General features: G+C 43.5%; 2 protein-coding genes across 5 annotated transcripts; one reads left to right on the top strand and one right to left on the bottom strand.

Annotated features, from left to right (window-relative positions):
- Positions 1 to 535: 535 nt before the first annotated feature.
- Positions 536 to 11408, bottom strand: APTX (aprataxin). Of its 4 annotated transcripts, none has more exons than XM_054002823.1 (8): positions 11251 to 11408; positions 10422 to 10558; positions 9687 to 9733; positions 7713 to 8024; positions 5557 to 5616; positions 2118 to 2344; positions 1221 to 1324; positions 536 to 918 (listed from the first exon to the last, which is right to left on the bottom strand). In XM_054002823.1, the coding sequence occupies exons 2-8, from the start codon at positions 10549 to 10551 to the stop codon at positions 764 to 766; spliced, it is 1035 nt and encodes a 344-aa protein (XP_053858798.1). In that variant the 5' UTR covers positions 10552 to 10558; positions 11251 to 11408; the 3' UTR covers positions 536 to 763. The 4 variants fall into 4 exon arrangements, with proteins under 4 accessions (XP_053858798.1, XP_053858797.1, XP_053858801.1 ...); XM_054002822.1 differs by lacking the exon at positions 11251 to 11408 and adding an exon at positions 11068 to 11217; XM_054002826.1 differs by lacking the exons at positions 7713 to 8024; positions 11251 to 11408 and adding an exon at positions 11068 to 11217.
- A 67-nt stretch (positions 11409 to 11475) lies between these two features.
- On the top strand, positions 11476 to 19719 carry DNAJA1 (DnaJ heat shock protein family (Hsp40) member A1). The gene is made up of 8 exons (XM_054002821.1): positions 11476 to 12007; positions 12114 to 12291; positions 13345 to 13449; positions 13596 to 13823; positions 15195 to 15309; positions 17232 to 17347; positions 18458 to 18558; positions 19349 to 19719. The coding sequence occupies exons 1-8, from the start codon at positions 11876 to 11878 to the stop codon at positions 19565 to 19567; spliced, it is 1194 nt and encodes a 397-aa protein (XP_053858796.1). The 5' UTR covers positions 11476 to 11875; the 3' UTR covers positions 19568 to 19719.
- The last annotated feature ends 5269 nt before the right edge of the window (positions 19720 to 24988 follow it).

Raw genomic sequence — 24988 nt, 5'->3', positions numbered from 1 at the left:
CAGAATTTCTGTACCAACTTCAACATATGCAGACAAGAAACTGCAAACCTTGACGTTTTATTACTCTGGGAAGCAGTAAAGCTTGTAATTGTGTATTACAAATGTATTTCACAAAAAATGTTTAAATACATCCTTGTACCCAAAAGAGATTTTTGCTCCACTTAGAGCCTGAGCAGTGGCTGTCCCCTAGCTGAGGGGCAGTTCAGCAGCACTGAACTGTCAGGCTTTTCAGTGGCACAGCAAAGTAGGGGTGATCAGCTGCTGCTCCTTCCTCTCCACTGACAGTACATTCTGTCAGCCACACCAGTGCCTGCAACATTAACACGTAGGAGGAACTTCAGTGGTAGGCACAAAACATCAAGAGAAAGACCTCTAAATCATTGTTTCTTTCCTTTCTCAGTAGAAACCTAGATCTGGGCTCAGTTCAGCTTCTGAATTAAAATAAATCCTTTCATCCAAACAAAGCACTTCTCCCAGACTTCAGTTCACTTACAGATTAGTGTGGCTGTACCACAACAAAGCTGCAACCAAAAAGTTTCAATTTCAGAAGTCACTTTATTTACATTTTTAGTAGGAAGAAAGAAGAGGGCTTAGGTTTTTGTTGAAGCTATTACTAAATTAGTATGCTGCTGTTTCCAGGCCACTTTTATCCCCACCTTACATTTGTCATTCTAGTTAATAAACATACATTTCCATTAACATTTTGTGGTCTTTGTGTTGGCTTGAAATCTGAAGACAGATTGAAAGACGATTTTTTGCAAAATCATTTTGGCCAATGTTTCCGAAGATGTTCCTTTAACTGTGGGATTGTGGACAGCTGTTGTTTACAGCAATGGCATCTGGGGGGAAGTTTGAGAAGTTCAGAAGTATGGTCTTTCACCATCACTTTTCCCTTGCTTCTCACCATCTCTATGACATCTGGGGATAAAAATAAAGAAGACCATAGGTATTGAGACCACGTAGCGTCATGAAACACATGACACTGCATATCTCGGTGCATTGTTTTGCATGCACAGTGTGTCATTGCTGCATTCTAATTTAAACCAGCCACAAAATTTGTTGTCTTTTACTCAGTGCTACTCCCCAGTACCTTAAATTAAATAAAACCTTTCACTTACTGCAATAACATGTACGACTTGCACATTTGTTTGGAAGAAAAGCCCAAAGCCAGAACCTGCAAGCGGGATTATATGTTATGAAATACTTTCTCTAATCATTACCTTGAGAGTTTAAGAAGTAGTCTGTAGTAAAGGAATTCCAGTGTTTTTTGGTTTTCAGGGCTGGAGAATCAAAATCCTGGCTGATTACATGCAAATGTAGCTGACTGAAAAAAATATAACATAGATATGAGAGAAGGTCAAAGCTAATTTGCAGTTTTATCACTTGCAAACATGATTCAGCAGGGTGCCAGCCTTGTGGGTCAGTCCTGACCCTGTAACAAGAATCACAGTCTGTTCTGGAAGCACTGTCTCTTGCCAAACATTTCACTTATAAACAGTCAGGGTCACTAGACCGCATATTCCATTGGTCCCTCACTCTTGTCTATATTCCTGCTAGTTTCCAAAAAGGCAGAGACAGTAATGTTAGCAAACCACAGGTATATTAAAGGTTTAATAATAAACCAAAGTTTTACTATTTGTAGAGTAAGTGAATGGGACTTGATCAGTGCTCAAAAGCCTCATTCAAGAACTGGAGAACAACTGACTGCAGTATCAACAGACATTTGGACACTCTAAGGGGTGGACTTTGACACAAGACTCAAATCCTTGCTCGGTATTAGGCAGGACTTGACAAGTCTAGGAGTCAGTCTCTAATCTCATATTGGTGCCCTGGGAGCAGGATGGCCTAGCAATGGCAGCAGTGCTCCTGTCACTGGGGCTGGTCCACAGGCATCCCACCTCTGCTAGAGAAGCCCAACAGGCATTTCCCCCCATGCCCAAGATGTCCATGCATCAGGATCTATACAGCAGTGTGGGGCCAAGACTGCACACCAAGCTGTCTGTAGTGTTGAGGAGGATTGCTGGTTCTTTAGCAATGACAAATCTCCTCATGGATTTAGCCCCAAATCTGTGTAACTGGAAGAACAGCATGTCCACCACGACTCCTCTAGGTCTTACCTCATACTGGAGATAGCGTGGTAACCCATTCTGAACTCCAGGCTCTCTCTGGCAGGGCACTGTTCGATCATTTTTTGCCCAATGGCATGCATATGTTCCAGGAGCTCAAGGTGGTCGCTGGTGACTGACTTCAGGCTTGAAATAGGGTCCCATGGTAAGATAAGCCAGTGGTAACGTGCTTTGGGATATTTATCCTTGATGACTACAGTCTTTTCATCTTTGTAAACCTTGCAAAAAATGAAATAATTAGATTATTTTCTGACTGGAAATTAAATATATTATTCCTATAAGCACTATATTTAATGGAGAGATGCTATCCAATGAAAACTTTTGCTGGAATTAAGCTGCTCCAGGATAAGTACCCTCTTCCATAACATATACCAGGCAGCTATGGAGAGGTGTTCCAGCATCCTTTTTCATATACTTTATTATAAAAGGCAAAAGCTTTCTAATCTTACTTTGCAGTAAGTTAACAATAACTACAGGGGTATACGAACTCTTGAAAATCTCCTGGACTGAGATACCAGTGAGGCCTAGGGAACTCCACCTCCATCAGGCTACATTCAAGCTGTGTAGTCATAAACAAAACCAGTGTGAATACAGTATATGTCAGAATGCACTCGGCTGCAGATTTCCAGAGTGAAGCACAAATCTCAGATGTACTATGAGCAGTGGGCTGCAGACCTCCACCAGCATTACAAAGATAAAAATATTCAAGTCTAGGCTATTTCAGTTCATCCTACCCAGTGTGCTGCTTTGTAAGATCACTCACAAGAAGGAGAACAGATTCCTGTCTATCATGTCCTTCTTCCTGTTTTCTTTTTTTTTTTTTTTTTTTGCCTTCTGCAACAATTCAGTGCAGCTGAGGAAAAGAAATGGTTGGGAAGCTTGTGGACAACAGTGGGGAGAACCCAGCAATAAAAAGCCATCAGGCTGTGTATTGTGTCTCTGTTCTCTTAGCAGTGCACTGGCTGATGAGAGATGGATGATGTCTTTGTCACCTTTGCTAATTATTCTTGTATGTTTATATACAGATCAGTCTTACTCTAGAGGAAAGAAGATCTATGGGTACACAAATGATAGGACCGACTCTTTCAGCAGCAAGGTATTTTATACACACATACTAGTGTCTGCTCCTGCTGCCAGTAGGAACAGGATCATGTTCAAGCCTTTTCAGAAAACATTACCATTTAATATTTGATTAAAAAGAAAAGATAGGAGTTCTATTTGTGTATTCAGATTGAAACTACAACTAATAAAGCTAACCTTCACTCATAAACAGTTATTTGTGTCTAACATTAAAAGAACAGTTTTAAAACCTACTTACATTTTGGGTCAAGAAAGCCCTGTTTTGGCAAGTATATAGAATTCTGCTTCAGGGATAAAAACTAAGCTTCATGTTTAAAAAGTATGGAAGAATTTCCATGGTTTTATCATCCCCTATAGATAGACTCATTTGAAAGTGCTGGCAATCCTAGGGCAATGGGCATCCAGTTCTGCTGTAAATTTCTGCAGTTCAACACTTCGCACTTCCATTAAAAAAATATCGATCAATAAATAGGAGCTTCTGTTTAGTTATCAGCTAAGCGAGGAACTGGCTCACAGATTGGGCACAAAGGGTTACAGTGAATGGGGTGACATCAGACTGGTGACCTGTCACTGGTGGGATTCCACAGGGCTCCATCCTCAGCCCTGTGCTCTTCAAAATTTTAATAAATTACCTGGACACAGGACTGGAAGGAATAGAAAGCAAGTTTGTCAATGACACAAAACTGGGAGGAACTGTCAACTCCCTTGAAGGCAGAAAGGCCCTGCAGAGAAACCTGGACAAATTAGAGGGCTGGGCAGAAGTTTAACAAGGTAAAGTGCTGGATTTTGCACCTTGGACAGGGCAACCCTGGACATACAGAGAGACTGGGGAGCAAGAGACTGGAGAGCAGCTCCATGGAATGGGACCTGAGGGTCCTGGTCAGTGGCAAGCTGAACATGAGCCAGCAGTGCCCTGGCATCCAGGATGTGTCCTAGGGTGCATCAGGCACAGCATCACCAGCCAAGCAAGGGAGGGGACTGTCCCAGTCTGCTCTGCACTGGGGTGGCCTCACCTCGAGTGCTGGGAGCAGTTCAGGGTGACACAATGGAAGACTTAAAGCTCTTAGAAAATGTCCAAAGGAGGGCTAACAAGATGGCGAAGGGCCTTGAAAGGAAAACATATGAGGAGTGACTGAGGTACTTGGTCTGTTCGACCTGGAGGAGACTGAGGGGAGAACTCATTGCAGTTACAATTTCCTTGTGAGAAGAAGAGGAGCGGCACACTGATCTCTTCTCTCTGTTGACCAGTGACAGAACTTGAAGAAATGGCCTGAAGATGAGTCAGGGGAGGTTTAGGCTGGGTATCAGGGAAAGGTTCTTCACCCAGAGGGTGTTTGGGCACTGGAACAGGCTCCCCAGGGAAGTCATCATGGCACCAGGTCTGTCCGAGTTCAAAAAGCGCTTTCAGTTACATGGTGTGATTTCTGGGGGGGCTGTGTGATTTCCTGTGAGGGTTGAGAGTTGGATTCAATGATTCTGATGGGTCCCTTCCAACTCAACATACACTATTGTGGATGCCAGCCTGGTCAGGGAGAGAGAAACGGCAATCGTTTCTCACAGTGGCTTGTGAGAATTTTTAGGGAGTTATAGGAATGTGATAACTTACTAGTATAAACAATTTGCAGGTGGTGTTTTTCCACATTGTTTTTCTGTTCTTTTCAAGGACTGTGTGTGAGAAAGATGTTTTATTAAATAGCCAGTCAAGTAGAATGTATTGTATTGGTCTATATAAACCAGAGAATCCTTTGTATTAAAGCCTCTTTTTCTCCTCTTGCAATTTGGTCTCTCTTCTGTTCTTGTGTCATTCTTGGAGCAAGGGTGACACAGTATGACTCTTCATTATGTTCAGCCTAATAGGGATCATCACCTGAAGGGGCCCAGTGAGGCCAGAGGTCAGATCCTGTTAGCTGACATAAAGGTGTGAAAGTTAAGAATTTGCTTAAACCAGGAAACCAGGAAACTGCACTAAGAAACAAGACAGCACTGACTGCTGGAGAATGGGAACCTCTGTGGCTTGCTCAGCTTCAAATGATACCTCCATTTTAGTTGGTTTCCCTGAGGAAACAAAGCAACTGCACGGCTCGCCTGCTCTCCCTTCAACCTTTTTGAAATCTGTTGGCCAAATCTCACAGTACAGAGAGCTCAAAGATAATTAACACAATAAGAATCTGCAAAATCAGTACAGTAGAGACTCCCAAGTTAATGTTACTACAGAGAGAGACGCAAGTACATTTCAGCCCTTATGCAGGACTCCACTGATTAACCAGATTTTTAAAGCAAATTGCAGAAAGAAGAAAGAAAGCTCATTTAGCTTTGCTAGACAGGATCTACTGTAAAGTACAAGTCTCACCTGCATTTTTGGATCTTGCATGGAGCTCTTTAAACCCTGACTCCAGTGTCCTAAATGTTCCTATACCACAGAACGGGAAAAATAAATTATAAGACCGTTAAGCATCCAATTATATACTTCAAAGGATTCAGTTAAGAATATTCATTTGTATACAGCAGTACAATAATAGCTGAATGACAGCTCAATTATTTCTCTTCTATAAAATGCCAACATATCTGCTCCAACTGCCCCCAAAAAGCTACTTTTGAAAACTTTTAACAAGATACTGTGAAGATGTAAAGTTCAACCTTCCAAATATTGGAAATTCAACAACAGGGAGATATAAATGTGCTTAAATTTAATGATTTGCCTGCACGTGTCATGGCACAAGGCCCTCTGCTTCAGGGCAAAGAACCAAAGAAAGAACCAAGATCTCCATGAACTGTCCTATCCCATACTGCTCTGCACAGAACAAAGTAGTTGCAGTGTGTGGCCTTATTCTTAGATGTATTTAATATTGTGCAGTGGCTTGTAGAGAAAATAATAAAGGCACCGGAAGATCAAGGCAACACAAGCTATTTCTTAACTTGGCTACTGAACACCTAATAGAAGGTTGATGGGGCTCACCCCCAGATTGGGGTGACCCCGAGAGGTGGAAAAGTCTTTTTTCTAATTTGTGCCTTCAAAGAAAGACTCAGTAGTCTTCAGTCGTCTGGTCTCAAGGTAGTTTATTATATGTTATCTAAAAGATTTTCTTCCTGAACTGCTGTGGTCCATTCAGCAGGTCAGACAAAGGCACACACACACTGACACTGTCTCTGACACCCTCTGATTGCCCAGGGGGCTGGTGCCATCTTTTATATCATACATTACGTGACGTTAAATGTTTATAGTTTTTCTTCAATACCTATTACCTATACTAAATAGTGACTTTCTACTCTAAACCAATCTATAAGTACCAACATCACCATAAACATAAAAAATAAGAAAGAGAAAGAAAGAAGACAAAACATGCCTAAATCCCTCCATCTTAAAACTTCTAACCCCTATGTACAAAACTCAGACCCCTCTGTACAAAGGCTAAAACCCCCCTATACAGCACTCAAAAATTCTTCCTTTCCCTTTGTGACTACTTTTACTATAATATCTAAACTTTTGTAATTTTTTATTCTTCCTACAAAGTTAATAAATTGTTCCATAAATCAAATTCAAAACCAGAAGAGTTTCCAGCTACATGCCAAGGTCCCAAATACTTCTGACCTAAGCCCAGAACATCCAAGAGTGTCTGAGGGACACTCTGGGTTCCAACAGAAGGTCTGTCTTGAGTGCACCTTTTTCAAAACAGATGTTTTAACTATTCAGAGTAGTAGTAATGATATTCATCATAGTCTTACAAAGGAACACGTTCAAACATTATTATAGTGCTGGCAGGGAAACAGTGTGAGTTGTCATCTCCCTGCTCATTCCACCACAAATCTGACCCTAATATAACTACCCAAGTCCACAAATTAAATAAGTGGTTAACTCACAGCAACCTGAGAATAAAATTTTGTCTTAATGGGTTTCATTACTGTGCCTTCTCCTCCGGCACTGCACTAGCTCCAAATGCATTAAGGACTTTTATTTTGTCCATGTCACAGGGCTAAAAACTCCCTTTCAAAGATTCTGGCTGCTAACGTTCACTAGTGTAAACATGGTTCTGCCATATGGAGTGAACAAAACAGGAGGAGAAAAAAGGCCCATGCAATTACAAACAAATAAATTTTAAAAAGAAAAGGCTCAGGTTGTTCTGTTCTCCGTCCGCTTGCTTTTAGATAACCACTCAAGAGCTACGACAGTGTCCTTGGGTGACTGCAGCTAAATGGAGCTCACGTGGACTGTCCTTCTAGCAGAAACCGCAGCTGAAACCAGAGATTAAATCCTCATTTGTTACAGGGAAGCCCCCTCACACACACCTAACCCTTCGGTCAGGTTAGAATGGGTCCCAAGTGACTTTCCCAGGGTGTAGGTGATGTCAGGAGCACATGACACCTTCTCATGCTCTGTATACTTTGAGGATCCATATTCACCTGAGATGCCTGCTACCAGCAGAATCCACAAAAGCAAAAGACCATTTCTCCTCATGGAGGAGACAACCCCAGGAGAAACAGCACAAGAATTAATACCAACACACTTGCCTTTTGGCTTGAAGTTCCTTCATGTGTAGATACACTGGTATTGCTTAGCTTTGGATTTGTAGAACTGCCTTGGGTATCCACCACCTCCAACTTCATTGTTTTTCTGGGCACAAGCTCTGTATAATCATTCTCACAGGAATCTTTATGTGGCATCTTGTCTGCTTTTGGAACAGTTTTCCCAGACTCTTCGGCAAATTGCACCATGTAGGGGTAAAGGTTATTTACAATATGCAGAACTTGGCCTGGCTTCATTTTCACCACTTCATCCTTGCCAATATTCACAAGATCAACACTAGTTGGGTTGACCCCTATCTTTGGTAGACAGGAAAAGGAAAAAATAGTAGAAAAATATGTTGTAAGTGGAATCGCCAACTTCTGCTCAGTTCTCCTGGAATACCATTATCCTAGAAAGCAAATGCATTCTGTATTCACCACTCACCCATGCCTACATCAACCTGCTTTAGCTGACCAGGCAATGCAGCACTGTGGACGCCTGTTTCTGTCCCAGTCTTGCAGTCACAGCTGTCAGCACACAACCTCAGGGCCTGGCATCACAGGAGCCTGGGTCTGCAGCAGCTACACAGTTAGCATCATTTGTGCTGCACTTCCCTCACAAATTAGCAACCTATTAAACAACTAGTAACAGCAGCAACTATTTCTGAGGAGCAACAGTAGTTTTAGCAAATTATTTTAGCAAACGAAACTGTGACGTAAACAACCTACAGTGATTGCTTGATAGATGGATTTTGCATCATCATGTGGGTGACCCTACAAAAATCAGGAATCTTCAAGCAAAATGCTTTTGGTTAATGTTTATGCACAAAACAGGCTTTAAGAAATCAGCTTTCTCCTGTGACTGATGAACTCAGTCAGAGAGAGTTTTCATTAGCTTTGTCACTGCCATACCTGCATGCTTCACAAGACGGTACTATACCTCTCACTTGGTATTCACTGCAATGAAGCACACACCTGATTCCAGCCAGGATCTCTTTAGTCTACAGCTCTGCAGTTTCACTCAAGTCAAGGATGCTTCCCATCAGTGAATAAAGTATCAAACAACTGATCACTGGAACCTTGTGCCACACATCTCTCACCTGGGGAGCAACTCTTTGATAGATAGAGAAAACATGCTAGCACCCACCACTAGAAAGTATTCCCAGTTTTGAGATTCCAGTAACACAATATTATGTGTCAATCATGACTGCGGTTGATTTCTGAGGAAAACTGTCCTAGATATCTTTGCCAGATTCATCAGATACCACTGGGGTGCCTATGCTTAGGGGGCAGTGAAGGCATTTTGAGAGAAGACGTTGCTCCTAAGTAGGTAGAATGTGTTGTTGTATTGTCCCCACAGGCTGATGCTGCGGGCACACACACACTAACACCAGCACCAGAGACCTTTCCCTTCCTATTATCTCAGAGACTCAGGTCTCATAAGTGTGATGGGATGCCTCCATCCATCTGGTAACATGAGCATTCCTGAAGTGCTGTCTTACCTCCTATCCCTCCCCATAAGTAAACACATCTCTGGCTCTGTCAGCCCACCAACAAAAATCTTCTACAACTGCATAGTCCCATTAACACCAGAACTTCAACCTTAAAAAAGGGGCTGCCTTAGCTTATGAAGTTTAAGGCTCAGGAGAAGGACAAGCAAGTTTAGTAGAAGTCCAAAGTCTCGCAAATGCAGCACCCAACAGAACTGATTGAGGACTCACAACAGCATTTCCTGATACTGCAAGTCTGGCTGTGTTAGACTGGAATGTATCTTGAAGGAATAGTGCAGCCTTTCACTGAGGTGCACAAATAAGAAAGATCACTTCTGAGGGCCACTTGCTGTAACCTCCCTTGGTGATAAGAAAGCTTCAGGTCCCTCAGACCCAGTGATCAGAATGATCACTTGGAGCATTTGTTGAGTTAAGTACAACTGTCCCAGTAAGTACCAGAAATACTGGAGATCCCTACATAAGAACATACCTGTTTAACTGTGACATAACCCTTGTTACAGTCTGCTTTTAACTGAACTGGAAAAGAAAGAACAAAGTGTCACAAAACCATGCAAATAAAAAGAACTCTGCTGAACCACCTAGTGCAGAAAACTCTCCTCTTTTTGAAGAGCCGTTTCTTTCTGGAGCTGATCTTTGCGAATGCATGCCAAGAATATTTCTGCTTCATCTCTTCTTTCCAGGACCACAGAGTCAACCCATACACTGAGCCAAGGGAAGAATTACTTCGGAACAAAGGTGGATTCTGTTGATGTCTTATACATATTCTTGACATTCTTACCAGCCCTCTGGGACAATAAGGCACAGAGCAAGACTGTGTCCAGAGGCACAGAATATAAGGCAGGGAAGATGTGCAGTATTATATAGGTGATAGCTATTTTCATATATTCTCCAAGATCACATTAAATTATGTATAAAATAACAATTGTGCAAAAAATCAGTTGGTGGAATACTAGGGAGAAGAAGTGTTGCTCATGAAGTGAGCAGTGAAACGCAACTGTGGGCTTGGCAACTCACGTAAAGCTTTTGTATATGGAGGTGGACGTCCTATCTCTGATTTTTTAGGCTCCAGAGATCTCCATTAAGAGCTTATTGAAAAGGCTTGATGACTCCAAGAACCAGGCAACACTGCAGACCACACAGAGGAACGAAGCAAGCTCAGCTGCTGCTACATGTGGAAAGCAGGATTTGAGCTAAATCACCTTACCTTGCTGCCGTGAACACTTCTTATCTGTTATCCCAGTCTCCGGGCCACGCCCAATTACCACGGGTTCCAAGTGTGGCAGTTTCACCCGCTGAGTGCATTTCTCTTTGCCCACAAGCCAGCACACACGCATTGCTATGCTGTAGAGCAAAATGAACAGTGTTTTACCAACACGCCACTTCCTGATGGGCTACCTTGCTGTGGAACAGGGTCGGTGAATTCTGCTGCCAGCCCATCCATTAGCTGAGTCAATTCTGCTAACTTGGTTCAAGTTTCCGCAATTCAAAGCAAAGCATGTCACCAGCACTTGCATAATCTAAGAGCAGGTTGCTGTTGAAAGGACAATCTTGTTTTCCTTCCTACTCTACCATACATTCTCACATCTGTGAATCATATATAGGAAAAATCGATTGGACTGACAGTTCCATCTGACAGAAGAGCCTAGCCACAAAAAACCTCATTTTGTTTCCCACTGAATCAGAGCTCACCTGAGAGATTAACTTAATCACCAAAATAAGAGAGCGCAGCAGAAGACAAGAGATGACGAGAGAGTCGCGATAGCTTCATCCAGCAACAGTCAGCACACGGACCATGCTATGTAACCTTCAAGTTTACATCAATTTGACCCTGGACGGTAAAGATCCCTCACCTTCACCCTGCACGGTGCTCGGCCCTGTTCCTCCCAGCTCTGCGGTGGAGAGCTCACGCCCGCGGAAAGCAAGGCTCTGTCCCCAGTATAATGACGGCATAGTCACACACCCATCCCCACGGCACACCCATCCCCGTGGGCTCCGTTCCCATGGCAACGCCTGACAGACCCCCTCCTCCTTACCGCGCGCGCGACGTCCGCCCCGTCGCCGCCGCAGCCAATCAGCTGCGGCAGCGTGTCTCCCACGTGACTAGATAGAGGCTCCCGCCGCGGCGCATGGCCCGGCGCAGGCGCACTGGGCCCGCGCACCCGGGGCTGGGCGCTGGGTCCTCGCAAAGGGGCAATAGAGTTCAGTGGGCCGGGCCGCCGGCCGGTCTGTGCGGCGGCGGAGGCAGACCCGAGTAGGTTGAGGCGGGGAAAGGCGCGGAGCGGTGCCGGGAAAGCGGCGGCCGGGCCGGCGCCGCGTACCCGGTGCAGCTCGGTGCCTCCGAGGGCGGGAGCGGCCCGAGGCGCAGGCGCAAGGGCAGGGTCTCCACCGCCCGCGCAGAGCGGGGCGGGGTCCGCGCTCAATGCGGGCGGCGGAGATGGGCGCTGATTGGCCAAGTGCCTGCCCCTCCCGAGCAGCCATTGGTGGGCTACTCGCCCGGGCCCGGCGCGCGGCGGGGCAGGACTTCCGGAGTGGGGCTGGCTGTTAAGCGGCGGGGCTGCAGGACCGGCCCGAACTTTCCAGAAAAATCGGGATCGGAGCAGCGCGGAGTGGGATCTGCGCCCGCCGCTCCGGGGGCCCCCTGCCACTGCCGCCACCGCCATGGTGAAGGAGACCACGTACTACGACGTGCTGGGCGTGAAGCCCAGCGCCTCCGCTGAGGAGCTGAAGAAGGCCTACCGCAAGCTCGCGCTCAAGTACCACCCGGACAAGAACCCCAACGAGGGCGAGAAGGTCGGCGGGACGGGCTGGGGCGGTGGGGCCGGGCGGGAGGGGTTCGGGCGGGAGTCCCGCCGCGGGTGCTGCAGGTGCCTGAGTGCCGGTGCTGTCCTTTCTGCAGTTCAAGCAGATCTCGCAAGCTTACGAAGTGCTGTCGGACCCGAAGAAGAGGGAGCTGTATGACAAAGGAGGCGAGCAAGCTATCAAGGAGGGCGGCTCCGGCGGCGGCTTCGGGTCACCCATGGATATATTTGATATGTTCTTCGGCGGTGGAGGGAGGATGCACAGGGAGAGGCGAGGTAACGTGTCAGCGAGGGTATCAGATTATCTGAGGAGAATGCCGTAGATGTAGGAATTTAAACAGAATTAAACTGAAGTTAAAGGCTTAATCTGAAAATTGGAAAAAACTGTTGTCCCTTAACACCTGAAACCCCAAGGGTGCGGTGGTAGTTTGGTCTCCCTGTGCATTGTGCCCTGTTAATCGCTAGTCAGGTGTGTTCGGAGTACCTTTAGCTGAGTGTAAGCCTAGCTGCTGGTAAACAGAATAGGAAATGGAAGGGTAAAGTAGCGTAAAATGGTTTATTAACTAACTACTGCAAGTGTAGTATCTAAAAGCAACTATCTAAGCAAGACATCAAGATCCAGTTCAGTCCGTTAAACTTTTCTGTGTTCCTGAACTGTGCAGTGGAATTAAGTTGAAGCTGCAGTAAAATGCTACCCAGAAGCTCCAGTTTAATCAGACTGGGAAAACCTTTAAAGTTGTTAAGAGCAGTGCTGACCCGGTCAACCTCTTAGCGCAGATCTGTTGAAAAAGGGAAGAAAAAAATGTTTTGTATCAAAGTGTTAAGAGTGTCAAAGTACTTGTAACAACCCAGAGCTCAGCATCGTTTACAAAAGCCTACAGCAGCTGAAGTGCTAAGGCAGTTCTTGAGGGTAAAAATATAATTGCTCATTTCTGGTTCCAGAAGGTCACCTGGTGAGAGGAAGAAAGTGCTGAAGTGGAGATTCCAAACAGAATCTCTCCTTTGTTTGTAGATCTGTTTGGTGACTGTTGAAACCAGAGTCCTGCAATATAAAACTTAAACATTTGAGGTTCTGTATGTTATGTTGCTGTTACTGTTTGTACTTTTCCAGAAGGTCTCTTCTGACTTTAACATAACAGAGTCAAAGTCATAACAACTGTTACCTAATATGACAGCAGCTGGGAAGAGGCTTTTGACTAATACAAGCAAAACAAGACAAAGCTCTATTGATACAAGATGTTAAAGCCCAGAGACTTGGTTTATCATGGCTTGGCAGGGAGATGTGCAGACCAAGCTTCTAAACTTAAGTAAATATCTGTTCTTTTACAGGTAAAAACGTGGTCCACCAGTTGTCAGTAAGTTTAGAAGATATGTACAATGGTGCAATGAGGAAACTTGCACTGCAGAAAAACGTTATCTGTGACAAATGTGAAGGTAATGTTGAAACTGAAACTAAAGAGATGTTTCTAAAGCTTGTTTTGGTGGGGTTTTTTGGGGTTTTTTTTTGTTTGTTTGTTTTGTTTTGTTTTGTTTTGTTTTCTGGTAGTACATAACCACCTAACTGCAGTTTTTGTTCTCAGGTCGTGGTGGTAAGAAAGGTGCAGTAGAATGCTGCCCTAATTGCAGGGGAACAGGCATGCAGATCAGAATTCACCAGATTGGTCCAGGAATGGTGCAGCAGATCCAGTCTGTGTGTATTGAGTGTCAGGGGCATGGGGAGCGTATCAGCGCCAAGGACCGGTGTAAGAGCTGCAATGGCAGAAAAATTGTTCGAGAGAAGAAGATCCTGGAAGTTCACATTGACAAAGGTGAGGTGTCTTACTGAGATGAAGTATTGAACTTGAATGTACTGACTGACTTTGCAGCACTAAAACAGAAGCTTTAGCAAATATGTGGAGTTGATTTGGTAAGTAACAGTGCTGAATACACACTAAAATTGCTTATTGCTGCCTTACAAAAAGTAGACTTGTTTTCTAGGGAAGGTAGACTACCTCTGTGTTTACTTCTAAAACTTGGCACATAACTAAGAATGAATTCTGAAACCCGCATTATTGTAAGCAGTGAATTATTTTTCAGGTCTCTCTAAGCCCAGTTTGTAATCAGGTAGTCCAATCAATTTTCACTGCCTGCAGCAGAACTCTGCAGACTCTGATCACTTCCGCTGTGTTTCAGTGTGAAGGGGAACCAGGTCTGCTATAGTGACAGGTACAGAGATAGTGCTAAGCCTCTTGTGCTTAGAAGTCTGTTGGCTATGCCACCCTGACAACGCTGCTCAATGCAGGTACCACTTCCTTGCCTGGCAAAATGCAACTTGATACAGAAACCCTCAATGTGATGGGTGAGTGTAATGGTATTGAGTGACAAATTTATCTTTGTTGAGGGGGCTGCCCAAAAGGTGATGGGAGAAGTCTCTGGAGTAGTGCAGCTTGTGAGGCAGAGCAAGCTGACAAGTACATGACTTAAACAGTCTCACTTGTGATTATGGCCTGCAGCTGTTACATGTGTAAGCAGAGTTTATGCAATGCTTGAATTTGTAGGGGAAATCCATAGTGGTAGTACATATGAGGACTAGAAGGGATATATTACTAGTATTTTGAACAGGGAAGTCTTATGAGAAGGATGTTTTTCTAGAAGGAAGAGAAAAGAGACTTACGTAGCATAAGAGAGCTAGAATTCTTGTTCAATAGATTTCTTTTGTGGGTGAAACAAATTAAGTTTCTTACAGGAGGTTTTCAGTCCGTGGGGAATGCTTCTCGGGACTTTGCAGACAATAAGATGATGCTTCATAAGGAGATGTGCCACATATTTATGAAATTGAAGAAGCTGACTGGTCAATTGCTCTTGAAATAGAGTTTGTACACAGTGTTTCTGATACCTTTTTTTTTTTATTTGTGTGTATAATGAAAACTGTTTTGATGATATTTCCCTTCAGGACTTTATGTTGGTGGCTCTTTTGGCAGTACAGTTAAACTTGATGGTCTTGAGACTGAGTTGAGGTTAGCACTGCTAAGATCTGTTAAACGAGTGGATTAAAAAAAAAATTGCTTCAAGGGAAGATCCTGATGTTCTTACTTAAAGATCCAGAGATACCTTGATACCAGTTCATGCCTGTAAAAGTGTTCATTGTTGGTGCTTTTATCTTAAAAATAAGAAAAATGTTTATTTGTTTTGTACAATAGGAATGAAGGATGGTCAGAAAATAACATTCCATGGTGAAGGGGACCAAGAGCCAGGTCTGGAGCCAGGGGATATTATTATTGTCTTGGATCAGAAAGACCACTCTATATTTACAAGGTAAAGACACTTGAATTGTCTTGTGTTATCTCCTGTGATGTTTTTCCACATGCTTCCTTGGTTACCACTCATCTTGTAGGTACTGGAGTGTCAGGAGATAGGATCACATGACTGTCACTCAGTCTGGGTGGTCAGAGGAGTGCTGAGGTGAGTTCTGGTGCAACTAGTCTGGCCACTTGTGTTCTAATAGCATGAGGTATTCTCTTGTGAGCTTTGGCAGCAGAAGGGGATAGAAAGCAAACAAAAGTAGTTACAGTTAAGAGTTTACAAATGTTTAATTTTAAGAACTCATTGAAATACTGAGATTTTTAGTAGTTTTGAATATTTTTGACTGTCCTTGCTTTCAATTACGTGGCTCAGAAAATTGCCATTTAATGTAGTCCACTGTTGTCCACATGGCTTCAAGATACAAAAAACTTGGAGTGTGTGCACGTGTGTTCGTGGCTCTTACTTAGGACAAACTTACTCAGTATAGTGTGCACCATTGTGATCAAATGTGGTTTCCCACACTTCATGTCCTGCTGAAGTGCTATGGGCAGGATAATTGGTCCTGTCTGGTTTTTATTGTGAAAGCAAAAGTAACTCGAGCAGCACTGACCTCATCTCAACTATGTCACATTCCCAGGCAATACTGCTCAGTGTTGGACACATCCCTCTTTCGTGTTACTGTTTGTGGAATTAGTCTGTCCAGTTAAAAGCACCATTGATGATCTCGCAGAAGCGTGTTGCATTTGTTATCTCACTGCTGCTGCTCAGAGCAGTTACAAAGGAAGTGGTAGGTTTAGAGAAAGCACTTACCACTGACCTTGTGCATGTAAATAGGAACAGTGAGCCAAAGGTTCTTCGGAGACCTGCAGCTTGTCTGCCTAACTATCATGTATGGTGCTGAGCTCTTGAAGCTGGTGCCAGAATTCTGTGCCAAGGAACACTGAGCTCACAGGTTAAGAATCACTTCTGTTTGCTTTGAATGAGCTTACTCAGCTGATTTTTCTTACCTTCCAGTGAAACCAGGCACTGATTCAGATACGCCAAACTGTTTTAATGGATACCTGGGACATGAAGTCACAATTCTGCTAGATTATTTTTGTCTATCCTTCTGCCTAATGCCTTCAATTCTAGTGTCCTTCAGTAACCCTTGATATTACTGGTCTTGTGGGGTTATGCTGAGGTCATGCTCTCACACAAGTGGGATGTTCCTCCTCTCCTGTCAGAGTCTAAAATTAGCTTTTCGTTCAAGTCTCCTGACAGAGACATTTTAAAAACAGGGTGAGTGCTCTGTATTCTTTGAATAAATGAAGGATTTTGTAGCCTTTGAACATGTGGACAATTACTAGAATTGCCATACTGAACTAAGAACACAATTAAAGTAATTAACACTATTCCAGATAATTCTTGGTGCTTGTATCAAAGGTACTTGTATCATTACCCAGAGTGGCCATCTCCTGTTCAAACTTCCCTGGTAATAAATCTTCAGGGTGTAACAGATCACCAAAGTGCAAGCTAGTGCAATTAAGAAGGTATTTATCTATGCAAAGAAACAAATTAATTGTCCAGTTTAAGTATTTATGAGGCTGAGAGGTGGTTTTTTTTTGTTTGTTTTTGGTTTTTTTTTTGTTTTTTACTTGGAAAGGAGCAGTGAAGTGAAACCGAATGCAATGCAAGTGGGCCTTACTGTATTTATTTATTTTCAATAAACACTTGTAACACTTTAGATAGCTTGACAAGATCATAGTGGTTCTGAGTAGGTATCATTCTAGTAATTGAGGAGCTACATTAATATTTGGTATTCTTTGTTTAATTGTCTGGGTTTCTGTTATAATTACAGCTTATTGTAATTTCCAGATATTAAATACTGAAGTTGGATATGATCCTTGTACTATTTCTCTCGTTACTGTGACTGTTGTTGATCGGTTCTTCCTTAGACGAGATGAAGATCTACTTCTGTCTATGGATATTCAGCTGGTTGAAGCACTATGTGGCTTTCAAAAACCCATCACAACGCTGGATAATAGAACTATTATTATTACCTCCCATCCTGGTAAGAGTTGGTTTGCTTTCTGTTGGAACTTCTAGCACACAGTGAATGAAAGCTGGAAATCTAAAGCAACAGAAGTACCTCATCTTGATGTAAAAGGGATGTGTGCTGGTGTCAAATTCTTTGCCCTAGTCTTTGCAGTACGAATCTTAAAATAAAAAAGGATTTTTGCATAGCATTCAGCAGTAACTTCCTCTTTGCATGACATAGTAACAGACCTTACTGTAGCAGTCAGAGGCCCTGCAAGGCCTCCATGGCGGTCACTAGCCTAAGATAAGAAATGCAGAGTCATGATGAGTGGAAGAGAGCTACCCCTCTTCTGCACATCAGACCCCTGTTATGTCTCTGTAAGGCTATAGGTCATAGTCTCCTCGACCCCAGCCATAGGACAAATCCTGATCCCTCAACAGCCTATATAAACCTATACCATTGCCCAGTTCAACGGAAGAGCTGTCACTGGAACCCTTTGCAGAAGCTGCCAATAAAGACATCTCCGCAGAACTCCACACAGCCTTCACCTCTCTCCTTCCCTGCGTCTGCTGAGGCACTTTGCGAGCACAGAGCTGAAATCACTAAGAGCTGGAATCACTCCACAAGTGCTCGCTAAAGTAGCCAGCGGCTCGGAGCTAGCCCAAGGGCCCAGGCAGGCTGTGCCTCATCAGCACAGTGCTATCCGGGACACCTATGGCGGCTGCTGCCCCGGGGGCCAGACGGACCCCTGTGGACCCCCAAGCCGTAATACCTTACCTCATGGACATACTTGCATCCTGAGGCTATCTTGTGAGAATTGAAGGCCGTGGGTCTCTGAAAACCACTTTTTCAGCCTTGGAAGCAATGGAGCACTTAATAAATTTATGATTAAGCACACTTAATAAGTATGCTTCATTTGGGAAGCATAACAAGGTTTACAGGAATGTAATGTAGACATCAGTCTACTTTTCTACTCATATGTTACCAGGCAGTAAGTTCCTGTTAGACTACTACATGTTGATGTTGCTGCCTAACCACAATGTAGAAAGCTACCTAAATATTGAAGGGAATTATAACTAAAGCTGCTTCTGTTGCTTGCATGGCTCCCTTCCTTTTTTGGTTATTTTTTGTTTGTTTTTTTAGGCCAGGTTGTTGAGCATGGGGCTATTAAGTGTGTGTTGAATGAAGGTATGCCAATTTATCGCAGACCATATGAAAAAGGACGTCTAATCATAGAATTTAGGGTAAGTGAATCAACTCACTTCCACAACATTTCAGGACTGAAAATATATCCAAAATTTAACCAATAAGCACTACCTCAGTCAAGAAGAGATACTAATAATCAGATATCCTGTTTTGGTATTTGTTATTTACAATGGCGGGAACATGCAGCCCGTCAGAATTACAGTTCAGAACAAAGAGAAAACTTGCGGAACACTGTGTGCTCAAAGTACATTAGGTACCAGAGGAGTTTCTTCAGCAACCTTGTGAATTTCCATTTGCTTGACATATTCTTTAGTTTCTGTTGTCCTGTAGGAAGGATGCATGAGTAACTTCGACTTCTGTGCTGGAGCAGAAGAATAGGTTGGAAAATGCTGATTTTCTTCTCTGGGGAGAAGCTAATCCTGGGAGCTGTAGCAGTGGGCCCTGTCTGCTACAGTTTAGAATATATTTAACCTTATCGCTAATGTTGATATTTTGTTTATATATATATTTAAATATGTAGCTGTATATACTGTTATAAATATGTAGTTGTATGTGCTATTACATTACATATATACTTTGCTTTTGTGGTTGATTCCAGAGGACAGCCTGAGGCAGAAGAAAGGTGTTGATTGAGTTGCCAGAATTAGAAGCTAACTTCATGCAGGCATTAAAGAACAGCTTAGTGATGCTGATAATTTTTTTAAGCTCTGTATTTAAGTAATCTATGATGACAAACCTGACTTTGGCAGATATTTAACCTGTAGGTCTATTTGACCAAATGAAAAAACAGTTCAGATAGACTTGAGTAACCTTAGTTCTTGATTTCAGGTGATCTTCCCAGAGAGTGGCTTCCTCTCCTCAGATAAGCTGTCCTTACTTGAAAAACTGCTACCTACAAGGCAGGAGATAGAAGAAACTGAGGAAATGGAACAGGTGGAATTAGTGGACTTCGATCCATCTCAAAAGCGAAAACACCTCTATAATGGAGAAGTGTATGAAGATGATGAGCATCAGCCTAGAGGTGGTGTTCAGTGCCAGACATCATAAATGGGCCAGTGAATAACATGTGATGCTTGTTTGTATGCAGTAGTGGATGAGTGAAGGACTACAAGCAATTTGCCCTCACCTGCTATTTGTTGTTATGTCCAGCCATAGTAATTTCTAAAAGCATAAAGAAATAAACTAAGTAATTAAACTGACTTTTGCGATTTGTATAAAGCTCCAAGATGCAAGCTGAAATGAAGTTGACTGCACTTCACCCCTGCCTCTTGGTCCAGAAAACTCCCTTAACATGCTTGTCTTTTATTCCAAACCTTGTAATTCCTGTATGTGTGCAATTGCCCAGGCTTAAACTAAGATTCTGTGGTGTGCTTTTTAGGAATTCTAGATCTTGTACTCTGCGAATAAAGTATTCAGAAGTACTTATAATCCATGGTAAGATGTAGTAAAGTTTTGTACCAATTACGATAATAATGTTTGGGCTTGTACTGTTTGTTAAACAGGGCCTGGCTCTAATGCACCACTTGGTAGATGAGGCTGACACGGATGTGGTTGATCTTCACAGGCTCATTAATGTAACGAGATCCCCAAGCTCTCCACGCTATTCCACATTCCTATGCCAGCACTAGTCCTGACCCCAGAGCTAGATGTGGAGTTTGCTTTGTTTCATAGGTGACTCCCGTTTGGCTGCTCTCCTGCGCCACACTGCCTGTGGAGCCAGTGGTTGCTTGGAGCTGCCTTGGCTACTGTACATTAGTAAAATCCTGTAGGCTTTGTCAGCATGCAGGTGGCTTTGAACATCAGACTGCTGCTAGGTGAAGCTTGATTTCCACCCTAATTACTGAAAGCAGATGCCCTTGGCGTGTTGTGGAGAGCAGTTCCAGTCCTCTTAGTGGGTATATGTGATCCTGCAGAGGAAAGAAGGCTAGTAAATACAACCAAGCACTGCATCTAGGATGTTCTGAAATTATTGTGTGCATTATTTCAAGCTGACTCTTTAAATTTCTGTATGAATGTTCTAATTATTGTAGATGAACTGTTTCCGATATAATTACAAAATTGTTCATTGCCTCTCTTCTTAGACAGATGTTGGTTCAAAAGCACCACCCCCTTCTTTTTAGACTGCTATTCACAGAAAAATCTTTCAGAAAAACATGCTGAGAAGACATGTCCAGATTTAACCTTTAGTGTGGTAGTTTAGTCTTGCTCAACCATCTGGCTTGGGACAGAGCTTACACTTTTCATATTGCTTTGAAGCAAAAGTGTCACAAGGAGAACTCATCTAAGTAGCTGCTGTGTAACAGTACATGTGTTGTAACTTGAATATCTGGAAGCTCTTAGAAAAAAACATCTCTAGCTCATCTAAGCATTACAAGTTCTATTGTATGAAGACAGCTGGTATACCATGTGTATACCAAATGTGGTCCCTTTCAGGTACCTACAGAACTGTGGCCTTTCACCTGCATGTTTCTACTTTTCTGTTTTCTTTCTCAACAGAAATAAAATTCTGTAGGCTAAGTGTTTTTCCAAATTCTACTTGAGTGAGCTCATCAGTGAGCTGAAAACTGACCTGCAGGTGCCTGTGCTCTACCAGTAGGATGATTTGAGTCAAGGGGAGAAACAGAAAGTAATCTTCCTCTGGCTAGGGCTCACTCCTGCACAGCTGGCTTGAGACTTAAACAGCAGTAAAATAAGCTACCTTTTTTCAGCTCAGTAAGCACCCTTGTTTTTTTGTTTTTTTGTTTTTTTCCTCCTTAACCACTACATTAAAACAGCAAGGACAACCTTCCACATTCACAGCCTTGAGCTTGACAGTGAGACATGATTTTGCTTCAGATGACTGTATTATGTTAAAAAAAAACCGCAAAACATTCCATAAACTTACCAGGATCACTGGTTTTCCTTTCACCACGACCCCTCCACAGCTGCATTGGCATAGTTGAGGTTATATTCTTGACTTACTCTGGAGGTCATGACTTCTGCTTCGTACTTGATGACCCCACAGCAGATGGGCCAGGTTCCAGGAGGAGGGTGGCTAACCAGGAGCTGCCTGTAGAAGCTTTAGCAGAGCAGTCCAGGGAAGATGCTCTGCTAGTGGAGGAAAGGGAGCAGGAACATCACTAGGTTAGTATTCTGTTTTGAAATGAGCTGGTTACTGATATAAAAGCTGTGCCCCAAACAAATACTGGCAGCAGTAGAATAAGCTTTTGGCAAAAAGTACTGGCTGGTAAGAGCTAGTAGAACTTTGTTGTCCCGTGATACTCTGGGTATCATACAGTTAGAGCAAGCAGCTAGATGTGTTCTGTGACACTGAAGAATGAAGAATTTTTTCTGACTTGCTGCTTTATGTGGGATACATAGTTTGGGGAAATAAACAGAACAGACAGCTGTTGAAACTGAGGATACACTAGCACAAAATAGCTGTGTCTGTAACTACCAGTATAGTAACCTGACCTATGTCAGGTTATATCTGAGTTTGCAATTCCAGTGTTTCAGCACCACCTAATTCATATAATCACGATTATACTTCAGTCTGTTACACTTATTCTTTTCACTATGCACGAGGCATTTAGGAGTTCATATTCTTCCCATAAAACTAGGAGCTCCACTATTGCACAAGTTGGCTGTGAAAGAGCCTACTCTCATTTTTGCTTCCGCTTTCAGAGCCCTTAGACTTCAGGTCCTCTCCTTCCCATAGTTTTGAATACCTGCTAGCCAACAACAGTGGAAAAGGTTGGTTCAGCCCAGGCGTGTAAACTCAAATCATCCCAAATCTGCTCTGAATTTGCAGTGTGATGAAAGGTCAAGCAAGCAAGCATCTTGCCCTATCATTTTTCATTAGCAGCTTCACCTGGAAGACATGATTGTGACCGATTCCTGCTCAGAGCATTAGGAAAGCACACTAAGAAAAGTGAGGTTTGATTTAAGCCACTCTTTTAGAAAACAGCACATAAAAAAATGCTGGGCTTACTGTTTTCTTAGAGTGCCCAAAGAATGGGACTTCAATTACCCTGTTAACTGGCTGTCAGGAAAACATAATAATAATAATAATAATAATAATAATAATAATAATAATAATAATAATAATAATAATAATAGGTACGTGCTTGAAGTCTCTGCCATAATGGTGGGCATTCCTGAGCCAAAGCCATTGTGTCCACTGAGACAGTCCCTGAGAAGCCTGATGCTTCCACACAGACAGAACTGATGAGGAAGGTACAGGTCAACAGAGGTGGTACCTTTCAGTGAATGCCCAGATACTTCTCCTGAAGGAAAGGCTGGTACCTGCACAAAGTGTGCACACATGGATGACAGGTGGCTGAATGACAAGGGACAGTTGGCTGTGCAGCATATAGAGGGGCTGAAGCAGAGATAGGTAAGTGGGTTCAGAACCACACACCTGCAATGGATACCACTGAGCCTGAGGCACCTTGCATCCTGGGGATGCACAAAAGCAAGGATCCAATTCAATCTCCACCCTTCAACTTACAGACCAAAAATACACATCTGATGCTTTAAAGGCTTTAGATGTCCATGAGCAAGGCCAACAAAGAGAACATCACCAGCAGTGCATTGTGATTACTGTAAAAAGAAACATCAAGTGGTTGTAGTGGGCACTGGATTGTCCATTTGCCAGCCTAACAGACAGTCACAAGGGGCATCCTGCCCTCTAGGAACTGGGATCCATGGTGTCACTGAGAGGGTACCCTGACCTGTCATAGACCACTATCCCCATCACTTTTTCATACAAGTGATGCCACAAGCCAAAAAATAGGTGGGATCAAAGAAGACTATAAAGCCTTGGTGAGGCACGTGAAAAATCCCCATGCCCAAGTCATCTGTCCTCCCTGTTTGAGAAGTCAGGACACATTGCGCAGATCAGTGTCTGGGTTTGTGGCTGGTGCTATCGAGAAGGTTTTGGCTTTTATAACAGTGGGTTGTGTTTTTATGATTTTTAGCCTGTTACAGGGGAATGGCAGCCCCCTGCTAAAAGGTCAGAGAGTCTTTGGCAGCAGGCTGGCCAGTCTAGTGAGATGGACTTTAAACTGAAGGACTGAGAGTCAGGATGCAAATGGCAACGATTGTGCTATTGCTTCCTCCTGGGGAGCAGGTCATAGCAACCACTGCAGAGACAGATGTTCCTTGGCTACCCCTGAAGTTGAGGATCAAAACAGAAACACATCATAGGAGCTTATGGCTATGGTGAATCCTCTCATATCCCTTCTAGGAAACCCCATTCTTTGATTATCCATGAAGTGTCAGTATACAAAAAGACACAGCATGGGGAATAAATAAGATCTAGATATATATATGCATTCATGGGGCCATGATCTCACTGCAATGCTGAGACATAGTGGGATAGCTCACATAACTAGAATATTGTCATGGATGGCTATGTCCTTTTTAGAAACAACAGAGAAATGTCAGAGAAGCAAGGTGGTGGATTTTCTCTTTATGTGACAGAGGAAGTGGAATGTATCATATCAAGCTCTACCCGGGGACAAATTGACAAACTGGGAGTTTGTGGGTGAGAATTGTCCAGTGTGCCCTGGCAGCCAGGAGGATCAATCCTGTCCTGGGGTGCATCAGGCATAGCATCACCAGCTGGGCAAGGAAGAGGCTTGTCCTGCTCTGCTCTGCTCTGCTCTGCTCTGCTCTGCTCTGCTCTGCTCTGCACTGGGGTGGCCTCACGTCAAGTCCCATGTGCAGTTTTGGGTGCCACAAGGTAAGAAAGGCATTAAGCCAATACAGAGCATCCAAATGAAGGCAACTAAGATGTTGAAGGACCTTGAGGGGAAGCCATATGAGGAATGGCTGAGGTCACCTCAACATGGAGAAGAACTTCTTTTGAGAGTGGCAGAGTACTAGAACTGGACATGGACTCCCCCTCCCTGGAGATACTCAAAGGCTACCCTGCCTTGGGAGGGAGTTGGATTAGATCTCCAGTGGTTCCTTCCAACTCCAGCAATTCTGTGATAGTCAGTCCAGGAGGCTCACGGAGTGCATCAGTGAGGACTTCCTGACCCAATTGATAGTGGAACCAAGTAGAGGTGCTCTACTGGATCTTGTACTAAACACTCCAAGGGATAGGGCTCTGGAATGAAGAGCCCAAGAAAGGTAGTCAAGGTTCATCTCCCCCAGGCTCAAAAGCAGTCCATCCTAGTGAACAGCAAGCCAGACGAAAATGGCCAGATCTGTGGGAGTGCACAAAAAACTCCTGGCTTGACTAGAGCACAAGAAGGAATTATCTGGAGGGTATAACCAAGGCTGGGTATATTGGGAGGAACACAGATGTGATTTGAGGGCATCCAGGGATGAAGTTATGGAAGCTAAAGCTTAACTGGATAAAATGGGCTTCTATAAGTACGAAAGTGGGAAAGGGCAGGGAAAATGTGGGGTCGTTACAGAATTAGATGGGGCATCTGGTCACACATGACATGGAAAATGTTGTGCTAAGTACCTTCTTTG

This window comes from Vidua macroura, chromosome Z (genome assembly GCF_024509145.1).
Source record: "Vidua macroura isolate BioBank_ID:100142 chromosome Z, ASM2450914v1, whole genome shotgun sequence".
Lineage (NCBI taxonomy): Eukaryota > Metazoa > Chordata > Aves > Passeriformes > Viduidae > Vidua > Vidua macroura.
This window is presented reverse-complemented; position numbering and strand designations above follow the sequence as displayed.